Source organism: Erpetoichthys calabaricus, chromosome 16, assembly GCF_900747795.2.
Source record: "Erpetoichthys calabaricus chromosome 16, fErpCal1.3, whole genome shotgun sequence".
NCBI lineage: Eukaryota > Metazoa > Chordata > Cladistia > Polypteriformes > Polypteridae > Erpetoichthys > Erpetoichthys calabaricus.
In genome coordinates this window covers 88,113,841-88,128,770 of record NC_041409.2, presented here as the reverse complement: position 1 = coordinate 88,128,770, position 14,930 = coordinate 88,113,841, and the positions used below count along the sequence as shown (strand labels likewise).

Below are 14,930 nucleotides of genomic sequence, written 5' to 3'. Positions count from 1 at the left end.
TTTTTTTGATTTATTATTTCTACAAAAGTGTGTCATATTTGAAAATTAAGGCAGAAATTTTAATGCTTAAAATTCCTGTACAGAAGCTTACACAGATTGACTCAGGACTGTCCTTTTATAATTAACATTCACAAGAAAGGGACTATTTAAAACTTATAAAGGTTTTCATGCTTATCTTTATTTTGGAAAATACTGTATTGTAGAAGATTAGTTGAAAAACTAAATAAACACTGTGGAGTCGACTACTGTATAAAATTACCATGTGGTTTGTGATCTGCGACTATCGATAACTTCATCTGAGGCTTAATTCATTTCATGTTGTCTATTAGATTTGGCATAAACATACCGAGATAAATATTCTAGAAGAACTTGGAAATGGATAATTATTTTATATAAAGGGTTGTATTGTGTTTTTTTTTATATAAGTAGGGAGGAATAAATAGAAACTACAAATCATTATTATCCATATAGAGGGCCTACTCTTCAGCAAAGTAACTCTGTCTTAGTAATACACATTTTTGCCATATGTTTTGTATCTGTTTCCAGTAGAATACCTTAAAGATATTTTACAATATGCAGTCGCATGCCTTGCCTGTATGAACTAGTTTATTCCATAAGTTGTATCTTAACCATTTATGCTGCATTGCATATAGACTAAGCATATTATTCACATGCATTGTGTCCTTATCCCTTGAGTAAGAGGTATAGTTTATTATCACTGAGGTTTTGAGCATACTAGCCATAATGCCTTCTTGTTTATTAACTAATTGTAAATTTTACTCTAGTGTACTTTTTAAGCTACAAACTGGTAAATAACTGATATAAGCAGCATATTAGGGTCTTGTCTGATGCATACATTCATATTCCCTTCAAAATGTATTCATGCATTTTCTTATTACTGCTGTGCTTTGTTTGCAGACAGTTCAGAAATCACACCCCCTATCCTCCCAATTATGGGAGATGCCACTCCAGTCAGCATAGAACCGTAAGTTATTCCTTTTTTATATTGTTTAATTGGTGTTACATTGTACTTATGGCAACAGGTCGTATAGCCTCATATTTGTGTGGTCACTCTTGTGTTTTCTTTACAAACTATTTAGTGAGCTGCAAGTCAAATCAGGCCTGCATGCAAGTTTTATCTGTCCCAAACCAGGCCTGGTGCCAAAGGTGGTGGTTGCATGATGGAGCCCACTTCCACCAAGCTGTGCCAGCTTCTTATTTTTAGGTGATAGGATTTTTAAACACTCTGCTTGAATTCAGTGGAGCATAATTGGTCACCCATCCATTCCACACTGACTCTGTTCCATATTTCAGTGCTGAAGGAAGGACTGTAAACAGTATGTTTCCTAGTTTTCGAACAGTCTTTTGCGGTCATTTCTTAAAGTGGCGCATCAGTACTCACTAATGATTTTATTGATGATATTAGTCTATTGTTTGTATAGCATGTTAGATAAATTAAATTATTTTACAATATTTGAAGATATTGCATGTATACCATGTTTATTTTGCATAAACAAAAGTACAGTTGTGACTTGGACATGTGATTATATATGAAGGTGAGAATCTGCGGGGAGGTTAATTTCATGTGTGTTCCTGTGGCTTAAAAAGATCTGTTGTGAATAGTGCAGCAGGTTGAACTGAAAAAAAGAAAAAGTATTAGAGAGTACAATGAGGAGAACTCAAGAAGAAGGCAGTTAGTTCCCTTTAGGAAATTTAGGTACTTTTCGAAGCATCTCCTGAGGCTTACAGCAAAAGTTAGTCTAGGTCCTTGTCATAAAGGAGCTAATAATTGTTCCTTCCAAGAGCAATTAACTATTGCTCATGTGTGTGCCACTCCTTACTCCACCCCACCTCATGTTGTTCCGAACATTGAATCAGTTAAGGAAGGTAAATGTTGGGGGATATCAAATAAACAATCTTATTACATTTTGTTTGAGCAGATGTTTTAATATCATAGTAAAATATCAATGAATGAATTAAAAAAAACTGATTGACTTTATGATACCAGATTTTAATGTGGATTATTCTACATTACTGCAATGTTTTTTAAACCTGAAAGTTGCAATGGCTCCATTTCAACTGAAATATCAGTTCATGAGTTATATGAAAAGTATGCTAAACCTGTGTTTATTAAATTCGTGGCACTTCACATGAGAGAGATCCATTTATTGCTGATCAGACAGGTCAACTGAGCATTCTGGAATGATGGCATCATAAAGTCATGCTTTTTGATTCATTTGTTGTTGAAATAATGATTCTTTAGTATCAGTTGTGTGTATATAATGTAAATGAATAGATGATTGAATGGGGATGCCCAGGATTGAAAGAGGAAGTGCATCTGTTAAATTATGTCAGAGCTACAGGGATTGTTTGGTGCCTGGTTCAAACCAGGCCAAAGAGGAGTTTTTGATCAATGAAAATTCAGCATCAGGTCAATCTGTTCGAGCACCCCTGCTCTAGAACATTGCGTGGTCACAATTTATGCACCTGGGCTTGAGTATTTCCTGTACCATTTAAAATTTTTTGATCTTGTCATATAATTTTATATGTTATGTATGTTTGGGGAGTACCTCATCATTTTTAGTGACATGACAGCATTGTAACCCTGGCATTCAGATGCTATTCTTAGTTGCTCTAGTCAACTATTGTTAATGTTTCCTACTTACCAGAACTTTTGTGATGATCTATTGACTTTGTCTCCAGAGTAACTTGTGTTGCTTTCAGTCAGGCCAGGTTTTCTTAGTACCACTTTACTGACTTACCATCCCCATTTAGCACATTATAGTCTTCCCTCATGTTATATTATCTGCTACATAATTTTATGTTGGCTTTCAGGTTTATTGTGTTGTCTGTTTGTTAATTTTTTTTTTTTTTGCCTGTTTTTTCACAGACGAATAAACATTGGCCCTAGGTATCAGGCTGAGATTCCTGAACTCAGAGATCGGGCACAAGCACAACTGGATCTTCCCAAGGCTGAGCTGGTGTGGACTCCACTTGAGCAGCAAAAATTTAATAAGTACAGCGACGAACCAGGTAGTTGTAAATTCTGTTTCTAAGAAAATCCAAAAAACTTTTTATTTCAGAAAGCATTATTGTATAGGTCTCAATACCAGTGATGCTAGATGTGGCATTCTCAGTGATGACCTAAATGAGATGATAACACCCTCTCTTTATTATATAAAAAAATCTTTCGACGCAAAGAGACTTTTTAGGAGGCAAGACTATTTAGAAAAGATTTTTTCAAGTCCGGCGAGATATTGCCGTGATACTTGTTTTCAAGTCACGCACTCCTGTCAACTATTTTCAAACAAGACCATGGTACTCTCACCTCTCAGTCTTGTGAAACCTTTTGTCAGACACACTTCCTGCACTCTCGACTCTTATAAATTTTAACGTTCTTCCCCACTTTAAGTTCCCAATTAAAGAAGATGTATTATATCCAAATCTTATTGAAGAATTTCATCACCAAGGGTTATCAACAGAAAAAATGAGTACACGGGCAATCCTAGCTCCTAGAAACGAGCAAGTCGAATGAATTTACGCCAAAAATGTTGATCGGTTACACGGCAAAATGGTTAAATGTGTATCGATTAGACTATGCTGAAACAGTTGGTGGTGATCGTGCGGAAGATGAAAACAACAACTTAAAATATCACAAAGAATATCTATAACCGTTAACACTGTCTGGCCTTCCACCACACAAATTACTGTAGAAAGAAGGATGTATCCAAGAAAGGTAATGTAGTATATCTTCTGCAGATAACATTAGACAACAAAGGAGATCCTGATATGCCATACATATTAAAACGTTAACAGTTTCCCGTTGGAATAGCTTTTGCAAAGACAATTAATAAATCTCAGAGCCAAACATTTGAAAAAGTCGTTTTAATAGAGAGAAAGAAACGAAATTCAATTATGGTCAGTTATATGTTGTGTTGATGCAAATGTAACACTTCACATGAAAATTTAAAATCTGTTTAAATTGTACATCCACATACCCATACGCGAGCGGCAGAACTGCAACCACAAAGCTAGCTCGGGGGTTAGCGAGCAAAGCGAGCAGGGTTCAAAGCCCCCTAGTTATTTAAATAAATATCTTGGGGGCTTGGGATTTCTCAAACTCTGCTTTTCAAGAGCCATATGTTCTCTTGATCATTTAAACCATAAACTTGTTGCTCCTGAAGAGCTTATTTTCTTATTTTTAGAGCCATTTATTACTTTTTTTTTTCCTCCAGCCTTTCTTATGGAATGTTCCAAACATAATGGCATTGTATTACATTGTAATTTGCTCTAATATTGTTCCATGCCGAATTGCTGGGGTGACTTGAGTTTAAACTTCACATTTCATTCTGTTTTCATTTGGTATGGAACATTCTTTATAATTAACATAGTTTAAAATACATTTCACTATCCTATTGTAAATAGTTGATGATAATTGTGACACAGTAGTGCGGTGGTTAGCGTCGTGTCATGGGTTCAGAAGTACTAGGGTTGAGTTCTGTGTTCTTTTGCTGTCCATGTGGAGTTTTTAGTTTTCTCCTTGTTTCTGCATAGGTTTTTCTCAAGGTGCTCTGGTTTTCTTTCTGTATCCCCCAAAGATGTACATGCTTGATTATTTGGCAGTGGTGATTTGGTGTAGTGTGAGTGAATTCTGTAATGAACCTGCACCTGTTACATTAGATTCTGGTGCCTCATGACCATGAATTGGATTAATGGAGTTGAGAATATAATATTTTTGCTTTGAGATGTACTGCATAAAGTATAGAGAGGCACTATGCGTTGTATTTGTCTGCTTGTACAGCATGGTGTGTCCATTAAACAAATATATTGGGAACAACGAAATTTGAACCTACCCCTCAACTTTAGGATTAATTAGAGAGTTACTGTGAACATCAAGCTCTTTGTTTTATTTGGGATGTATGTAATGTTTCTGCATATGTAGAAATACTCATATGCAATATGCTTAAATGGTTGTTTAATCAAGTGAATTGTTTAGAAAAAAATGTTTGATACAATATTTAATCAGAAATTGCAGTATTGCCACATCCCTGTACTGCTGCTTATGGTAAAGCAGTAGGGAAGCTGAAGCTGTCCAGGCAACCACCATTTACAAAGTAAAATAGAATAGTGAATTTAAAAAATATTTGTCTTAATATGTTACTCACTCGATGAGCAGTACTGAGAATTCAATTTGCAGACTCAACTTCTGCAAGACAACTGGGAATAAGATATTAAAATAGTTGTTGCACTTCTAATTACTTACTAGTTCTGTTCATGTATCTTTATTTTTCTTATTTGAAGCATTTTGAATTTTGAATCCTAACCAGTTACTGTCCTTTCCAGCAAATGGTTGCGCAACGAAATGCCAAAGCCACACAATTTAAATATTACCCACAACAATCCATCCTCCTAACCCCCTTACCCCACCACCACCACAGTCACCTTTTAAAATTCTTATTTACCACATGAAATGCAGACAGCTGTTTGGCAGCAGATATGGTGTCTCATATAAAGTTGATTTATACCTCCACACTGTGCTCAGCTTGATGATGGCAGGTTTTGCATTTTATATTTAATGTAAAATTTTAGACTCTCGAGTAATGAAAATTTCAGTTTAAATGCATGTTTCTTTTTGCAGGCTTGCTCTTAAGCTTTTGACACTCTACTCAGTCGGTTGCTTAGCTACCTTGCTGTTGAATGGCTTAGAGCTTGAAAACACAGATTTTTTTTTTTTTTTTTTTTTTAATTTATATTTTTCTTTTGTAAGTGTGTAGGCGAATGGTCTTGGAAGCAGTTGGCTGCATGCACATACATGTTCACACACAAGTATACCTAAATTCACCATGACTGGTTTGTTCATGAACACATGCAAAACGAAATATCTGCTAACGCATACGGTACAGATGGCTTAAAAACTTGTATGTTGAACCATAAGTTCTTTTAAGCAGGTTATGTCTCTACTATAGCTTTCTTGCAGGCTTCATGCTTGAAGATGAAGCCTGGCTCCCGCTCTTTTGGCCTTGAGGTCTTCTAAACCTCTTCCAGCAGTCCATGGCCTCACTCTACTTTTATGAAAAGGGTGTTAGGCATCCTTGCCGTAAGTTGGATTGCTTGCTGTCCAAGCACCGGGGTGGGGGGCATAGTGTTTGGGGGTCATTACCTGTTTCTTCCTAAATCACCTTTCTCTTTTGTTCCAGCCCAGTGCATGCTTCTTTGTCTCTCATGGGATCTTCATAGTCTTGACCTTTGTCATGTGCCACTCTTTTTTCTGTATGCAGTCCTCCTATTGATAGAGCTAAGTAATACTCTAATAAATATCTGATCAAAACATTTTATTTGAATACTTTTTTTTAATTGTGATTGTATATATACGTAACTTTTTTCAATAGACTAGAATGCAGTTTTTCAGTCTTGATACTGATAATACAGAGTAAATAAGGCATGCCTATTTTCTGTTTCAGTAAGAGTGTTTAATCATTTTATTTTAGTATTCATTTCAGTAAACAGAGGCCAGCAGGTTTACTTGGAAACCATGTTCCAAAACCCTGAATTCAGACCTGCCCATGTTTCTAGTCAAGTTGAAACCTAGCCACTATGTAAAAACTTTACAGCAAAATAACACGTTGTGCCAACAAATTTTTTACGAAAGCAAAACTCATTTTGATCAACAGGAAGAAAAAGTAACAGACGTCACCTTCCTAAAACATAATTGTAAGAGCCATTTGCTAGTTATTTAAGTTGTATTAAATGTTTGCCTATATATTAGTGCATAGTCTTTGGGAGGTTCTTGCAACCCCCACAAGCTGAGTTGAATTGGTATATTCTATTTCTGGTCATTCTGACTACAGATTAGTCTCAGTTAGTGACCTTCCTTGCTGTAAGTAAGGCATGGAGGGTACACAGTTTTAAACCGTGCCTTAACGTGCCCAATAGAATGTAACGCAACGTGCCTCAACGTGCTCTGTTGAATGTGCAGTGCCGTACGTTTAGAGCGAAGTAAAGCATCTTTAAATATAGAAACAAGTGAAATTTGACAAGAAAAGCTAAGGTTAGAGTAGAGACATTTTTCCAATTTTTTTGCCTTTTATTCTATGTGTGTAACAACCTTTCTCGTTATTCTTATGTGAACATTTTGCTTTGAATTTTCACGAAACCTTTTAAAACGAACTTTTGGACTGATAGATTTCTTTCAGCATGCTTTTGAGCCATGCTTGATCCTGCCTTACCAACCAGCAGATACAATAATATATTAAGGAAAGTGCTATTTGATAAATATAGATTAAAATTTTTTCATTTGCTAAACAGCAGGCAGTGTGGTGTATTGGTTAAGACGTAGGACTTCAAACCCTGAAGTTTTGGGTTCAAATCCTGCTACTGATATTGTGTGACTATGAGCAAGTCACTTGACCTGTCTGAGCTCCAATTAGAAAACCAAAAAAAATGTAATCAATTGTATGAAAAATGTAAGTTGCCTTGGATGATGGCATCAGCCAAATAATTTGATGTAAATGTTTAGTGGAATCAAATAATAAAAAAACAAAGCCCAAGTGTGATGTGAAATTTTAGTAGTTGAGAATGTTCTTTAAAGCATTTCAGCTCTGTCTGTTTGGAAGTGATTCTGCTAACACAGGGAAACCCCTTTTGAGATTCTGTTGTGAGCAGAGTGCCAACTGTGCACCTTATTAGTAAGCACAGAAAATCCTAGCATAGTAAAGAAGATTGCCCAAGGTGACATTTGATGGGGAGTCCCATAAGTATGCATTTGAACTGTTGCACTTTCTAAAACACAGTAATTATATATAGAGCAAAATAACTTGTGAATTTTGTAAATGAAACCATGTGGAACTTATTGCAAATAAAGAGCATAAATATTAGGGAAGTCTATCAAACATTTGGAAAATGGAACTGAATTTAAGTAAACGCAAAGTGCTTCTGGTTGACCAGAAGATCGTTAAATATAAATAGGACAAGACAACAAAAGCTTAAGTAAGCAAACTCTGAAAAGCATGTAGTTGTCACAAAGTCATTCCCAAGATGGGCATTTACACAGACTGAAAACATTTGGAGTATATGTCAGCGGGTTGGAAAATGGATGGATGGATGGATGGAAAGAAAGATGCATAACAAAGTAGTTAATGCATGTTCTAGCATGTTGTAATTGTGTTTGAGAATGAGCATGGGGCACCTGTACAAATGATTATATTTGTAAGCCTGTTACACTTCTGGCATTTATCATAGAACAGCAAATGTGGCTTGTCATAAAAAGGCAATAGCTGCAGTTTTGAATTTTGTTGTCCTTGAACACTTGCAGTGTTTCAGCATCACCAACAGTGCATTTTTTCAGTTGTTAGACCAGTTGAGTGAGAGGATTAGTGAACTGTTGGTCTCTGGCTGGGTGTTCAGCATATAGTCTTGTTTGTATGTGACAATATAGTGATTGTGGCAAATATGGCTGCAGGAAAACTGTTAAAGCCTCTGTAAAGAATCTGGGAAGCCTAGAGGAATAACATCTGAGGACCAGCAGATTGTGTGAAAGACTATGTTAACATTTTAAACCAACTATAGAGATGTTATGTATATTGAGTAGTAAATATGTGAATAATATACAATCAAACCATTATTTTGATTCATGTTTTTATATGGCTTTATACACACTTAAAAAAATTGTTTAACTTTTAACAAGGCTGCACGATTCTTGATTAAATGAGAATCATGATTTTTTTTGGCTTAGAACGTTGATCATCAATGTTTTTCTGCCTCACTCTGCGCTGTTCGTGCAGTTCAGCCGCAGAGAGCTTAAACAACTTGGCAAATCCACATAAAAACGACAAGGGTGAGCTTTCTTGAAGGCTTTTACTGGACATACCTCGTTGTAAACTGAATTATATACAAAAGAAACATACATACAGGTATATACAAATGTACAACCAAAGACAATAAATAATGATTTGCAGAGCATTACATTGCAGACAGTATACATTAAATAATAAAGCTTTAAAAGATACTTACAAGGCGAGTGATTTACACTGTTGGATCGAGACAAAGAGAAGCACATAGACAGAGGTTCAAATTGACCCCAGGGGTTTATATACCTAAAGATACATTTCAAACGTGACTGAAACAAGAGGTAAAAGGGTGCCTACGTGAGACACATGGGGGGGTGTATTGTATTTAAATGTTTATTATGGGACCTACATGCTTTACGTGAGTTTCATAGACATTTATAACACCATTGTGAGTGTGGGACGTGACTGACAGGTGTGTTAATAAATGACCAGGCAAAGGGGGAGCACAGTTCAGCCAATAACAGTAACAGCTAACTGCACGTGGGGCAGAACAATGATTCTAACTTAAGATTTACCCAGTTTTTTTAAAGATCAGTATCCATTTTTTTTTTTTTTACTTCCACTGCATATCTTTTGATTTGTGCACAATACCATGTTACTACATAAACAAAAATATGGATGCATTCTTCTTTAAGTAAAATCAAGCATACTGTTGTATACTGCAGTGGTTGTCCACGTTTATGGTCTAGCGACCCAGTTGTTCTGCACTAATGTTAAAATAACTGTTAAGCTTATGTTCAGTAAGGTCTCACAGTTCTGCTACATCGTCCATTGGTAGTAGCTGCAAAATATTCGGTATGCACTTTTAAGACATTGTCCTTTTTATGAGTAATCATTCAAATAAATCGTGTGCCTGATCTTCAGTGTTATTTTTGTTTTTTAGAGTATTCTAATTACTGAAACTATCAGGGAGAAATCTGGGCTTTACAGCAAGTAAAGTGCAGGTCACACTACTAAGTGCTGTCATTTAACTTTCCATTGTACAGCCCTTTCTTTAAACCATGTCACTTAAATTCATTTTTTGAGCCAAGAACTTGGGTATGTACGAGAAGTGCATGTTCTTATTTTTACTGTTGGAGCAGAAGATCCTGTTCTGATGACTTAGTACTTTTCTGTGCCTTAATAGCTGTTTGACACCTCAGACCATGAGATGAGGTAACAATGCACAGAGGTGCATGTCCATTCATCAAATGCGTAGTTCAGCACTGAATCTTCTATTATATCTGGACTGGATTGCCGACAATGGCATCCAGGCATTTCACCCAGTAACCTCTTTTTCACTTTTGGTGTTGATGAGCAAAAAATATGGATTTAGAGATCATGTATACACCTGTGCAATTCAAGCAATGTTCTTTGACCAGCTTACTACCAAGAAATGAATGCAAAGATTGAGGATTCCATTGCCAAAGAGAGCCTGTTGTTTACCTGTGCAAAATGACAGAGTTATGCGGTGTTAAGTCTGAAAGTCTTTCAGTCATCATTTGTGGCTGACTGCCTGATGCCATTTTCCAACAGGACAACGTCCAACCACACACATCTTTCACATGTCTTTGACAGACGTGTGCAGTATTGTGGAGGTCAGTCATCTACTTCAGGCTCTTCCCTGAATGTTGTCACTTAGGTTATTTTGCAACAGAACACTATTTGGCACTTGTTTGACTCCATGCCATGATGCATAGGCTTTTTAACCTGGCGCTAATGACATTTATTCTGTGGCTCTGTTTTTGGAAATGTTTCTTGTGCCTATCAGCTGTTCAGTAAGCTGATTCCACTGTTTCTGTGTGTAATTGTTTTTCTTCAAAGATTTTAAATTAAACCATTTCCTCTAAAACTTTGGATTGAATTGGTGAGACACATTTCCCACATTCAAGCATGAGTGATATTCAGTGAAAAAGGGGTAATTTGCTACTGTCTCTTTGGAGGAGAGAAAAAAAAAACATTGTGATTATGCTATTAAGCTTGTCTTTTGCTGAGCAAAAACATTGAAAAGACCCAATTCAACATAGTTATTATTTTGTGCTGTCACAACTAGTGACTCATCAGATTTGTTAAAGTTGTATGTTGTCTTACTCCTTTTGGTAATGACAAAAGGTAAACCATACAGATAAACTGAACAATTAGACAAATAACATGTTTTCTTTATTTTGTCTCCACAGTACAGAACTTAATGGATCTAGCATGTTCTAGTGTGCTACATGGAGGAGGCACTAACCAAGAACTAGCTTTACACTGTCTTCATGAAGCAAAAGGAAACATCATGGTAAGTGTTTCATTCTGATAGCAGTAATTCTATGCTAACATTAACCTCCATTGGGCAGTCTTTAGTGTTTCCACACTTGTAGTTGTCCCAGAAATGCATTGACAAGTTGAGAGGTCAGTCATAAATTTGATCAAAGCCAGAGTCAATATTTAAGAAACATGATTCTGCTGTTTCATGGGTCAAGTTCTAGTGTTATTCCCACAAATTTACCGACTTCTTTAAACAAAACCATAAAACTGCCAAGTTAAGCATGCAAAATATTTCAACAGCCTTGTACAAGGCGCACCCATGTTAGTACATAAGAGATTTGGCAGGCTTACAGTATGTAGATGACTAACTTAAGAACTGGTTGAGAGGTTTCACAAAACAAGCATGGAAGTTTAAATGTAACTAGTTTGCCCTGATATGTGTCAACCAACAGTTTCAGTGAAAACATATATATGGGCTATTTGTGTACTTCACTACAAAAAATAAAATACTTCGTATTTTGTGTAGTTTTATTAAAAAGTCATTCACAGATTCCAGCAATAAATTTCAGAACAGTTTGTCCAATTTTCTTTTGTTTTACTTTTACCTTGTATTATGTTAATCTTTTAGTTTTTCTATTTTTTCTTCTGTTTTAATTTCAGGTTGTATTATGTTATTCTTTTAAAGATTATGGCTTTAAGGAGTGAAACTATTATGAAAATTGACTTTTCTAGAAACCAACCACTGTCCTCTCTTTTTAAAACTAGAACATATAAAATAAGCATCAAAAAGCAGAAATAGCATGCGTACACCTCTTATCCTCCTTTATAATGCCCTTTTGAAACAAAATTTGGAGAGACATTACAGCAGACACTTGATAAGAATGTTAAGCATCATAAGAGGTCATTATCGTGATTTTTTTTTTTTTTTTTTTTATCGGTTTTACTAATGGTTTCAATGCATTATGCACACTAGTTACATTGTTTTTTTTCCCTTTTTTGGTAATAATTACATTTTTTTTGTATAACAGTCAGTGAACAGTGACAGTAATAATTCATTTACAGAATATGTGTTTTTACTGAACCTTGAAATCCAGACGAGTGAATTTTTTTTTCTATGCAATAATAGGCTTCCTTCCAGCAAAGTACTTTGGCAAATTTAAAAGAGAGGAGGATAAAAATATCTATGCTGGATTATCTTGGTAGAATCCAAGCAGATAGAAGGTTATTTGTCAGAGCTGGAGCATTCTTAATCTGAGCTGCAACATCATCACATCATATCTGAAATTTAAATGTCATTCTGTCATCTACAGAAAGTTTCTAGAATCAGTGCCTCCCTTTTTCTTTCTGCGTTGTTGAAATACCTTTGTCTGGCTTTCATGGCTTTTTTTTTTTTTTTTTGGATTAGTACAACTTGTTCTAGTGTTTTCTTCTCAGAAGGTGTTGACAGGCATTAACTGGTTCAAAATGAACCTGATAATGTGTTACAGTGACTAAATTGGCCTCCTGTTTGCTTCAGAATCATAAAGACTCTTATCTCTAAAGCCCACAGTTCAAACACTATATAAATTTGTTACAGATCATAGATATTCTGGCAGAAAGATGGTGATTATTCGTGTTATGTTCATCATACATGTTTAGTGGCTTTTTAATCATTATTTTGCCATTTTGGGTGAGCCTGCTGCCTCTTTATTAAAATCTTTCAACCTAACTTGCATGTTTTCCAGATATGGGAGGAAAAGGACATGTAGACAAGCAGTAGTGCCCTGAGCTGGTTTTGAACCCAGGTCTCTGGAGTTATGAGAAAGATAAAATAGCTACTGCACAACTATGCAAGTAGTTAAAATCCAAGAAACTTGTAAATATGGATTAATGTACTGGCCTAGGCCGTAGTAATTGTTCCGGTCGCTCATTTCCATTTAGGGATCCCAAACTATAAATGATCCCTACTTTCTCTTGTTTATAATGTTTACTGTTCTTTTAGCTATTACTTTAAGGTTTAAGGTTTCTTTATTTAGTCATGTTTACACAAGAAAACATGAAATTTGCCTTCTCAGTTGCATCTAATAACAGACAGAATGAAATAAAACAGACAAATAGAAACAAGAAAGGTTAAGGTAAGGCAGTTAGATAATACATATTTACACCAAAAAAAAAAGGTTACAGGATATATATCAACAACCTTAATCATTATCTCCGATATTTCTTATTGAAAAGTCATATGGCACTAGGAAGAAAGGAGTTTCTGGAGTGATTTGTGTGGGTTTTCAAAGCGACTCTCCTTCCTGATTTACTGAACTTTAGTTCTACATGTAATGGATGACTGTCATCAGTTGAGATGATTTCCAGTTTCTTTAACATTGCCCTCTGACACACACACTCGTCAAATCATCTACATCAGCCCCAATAACTTTAGCTGCATACTTTGTAATCTGCTGGAGCTTTTTTGAGTTTTGGTTTGTCAGACTATTAAACCAGGCAGTGAAACTGAAAGTGATCACAGACTGGATCATACTGCGATAGAAGGACAACATGAGGTCCTTGTCTACTTTAAATAGTTTGAGTTTATGGAGGAGAAATAAGCACTGGTTGCATTTAGAAAATAATTTTTTTATATTTGTATTCCAGTTAAGACTGTTATCTAGGTAAGTTCCTAAGTATTTACAGGTGCTGGTCATAAAATTAGAATATCATGACAAAGTTGATTTATTTCAGTAATTCCATTCAAAAAGTGAAACTTGTATATTAGATTCATTCATTACACACAGACTGATGTATTTCAAATGTTTATTTCTTTTAATGTTGATGATTATAACTGACAACTAATGAAAGTCCCAAATTCAGTGTCTCGGAAAATTAGAATATTGTGAAAAGGTTCAATATTGAAGACACCTGGTGCCACACTCTAGTCAGCTAATTATCTCAAAACACCTGCAAAAGCCTTTAAATGGTCTCTCAGTCGAGTTCTGTAGGCTACACAATCATGAGGAATACTGCTGATTTGACAGTTGTCCAAAAGACGACCATTGACACCTTGCACAAGGAGGGCAAGACACAAAAGGTCATTGCTAAAGAGGCTGGCTGTTCACAGAGCTCTGTGTCCAAGCACATTAATAGAGAGGCGAAGGGAAGGACAAGATGTGGTAGAAAAAAGTATACAAGCAATAGGGATAACTGCACCCTGGAGAGGATTGTGAAACAAAACCCATTCAAAAATGTGGGGGAGATTCACAAAGAGTGGACTGCAGCTGGAGTCAGTGCTTCAAGAACCACCACGCACAGACGTATGCAAGACATGGGTTTCAGCTGTCGCATTCCTTGTGTCAAGCCACTCTTGAACAAGAGACAGTGTCAGAAGCGTCTTGCCTGGGTTAAAGACAAAAAGGACTGGACTGCTGCTGAGTGGTCCAAAGTTATGTTCTCTGATGAAAGTAAATTTTGCATTTCCTTTGGAAATCAAGGTCCCAGAGTCTGGAGGAAAAGAGGAGAGGCACAGAATCCACGTTGCGTGAGGTCCAGTGTAAAGTTTCCACAGTCAGTGATGGTTTGGGGTGCCATGTCATCTGCTGGTATTGGTCCATTGTGTTTTCTGAGGTCCAAGGTCAACGCAGCCGTCTACCAGGAAGTTTTAGAGCACTTCATGCTTCCTGCTGCTGACGAACTTTATGGAGATGCAGATTTCATTTTCCAACAGGACCTGGCACCTGCACACAGTGCCAAAGCTACCAGTACCTGGTTTAAGGACCATGGTGTCCCTGTTCTTGATTGGCCAGCAAACTCGCCTGACCTTAACCTCATAGAAAATCTATGGGGTATTGTGAAGAGGAAGATGCAATACGCCAGACCCAACAATTCAGA

At 36.2% G+C, this 14,930-nt stretch overlaps 1 protein-coding gene across 3 annotated transcripts in view; it reads left to right on the top strand.

Annotated features, from left to right (window-relative positions):
- mideasb (mitotic deacetylase associated SANT domain protein b) overlaps positions 1–14,930 on the top strand; it is a 106,066-nt gene that overhangs the window by 65,933 nt on the left and 25,203 nt on the right. For all 3 annotated transcript variants that reach the window (XM_028822321.2, XM_028822322.2, XM_028822319.2), the window contains exons 5-7: positions 919–985; positions 2,891–3,033; positions 11,003–11,106. In XM_028822321.2, the coding sequence (XP_028678154.1) occupies positions 919–985; positions 2,891–3,033; positions 11,003–11,106 (314 nt within the window). The remainder of the gene's footprint in view (positions 1–918; positions 986–2,890; positions 3,034–11,002; positions 11,107–14,930) is intronic.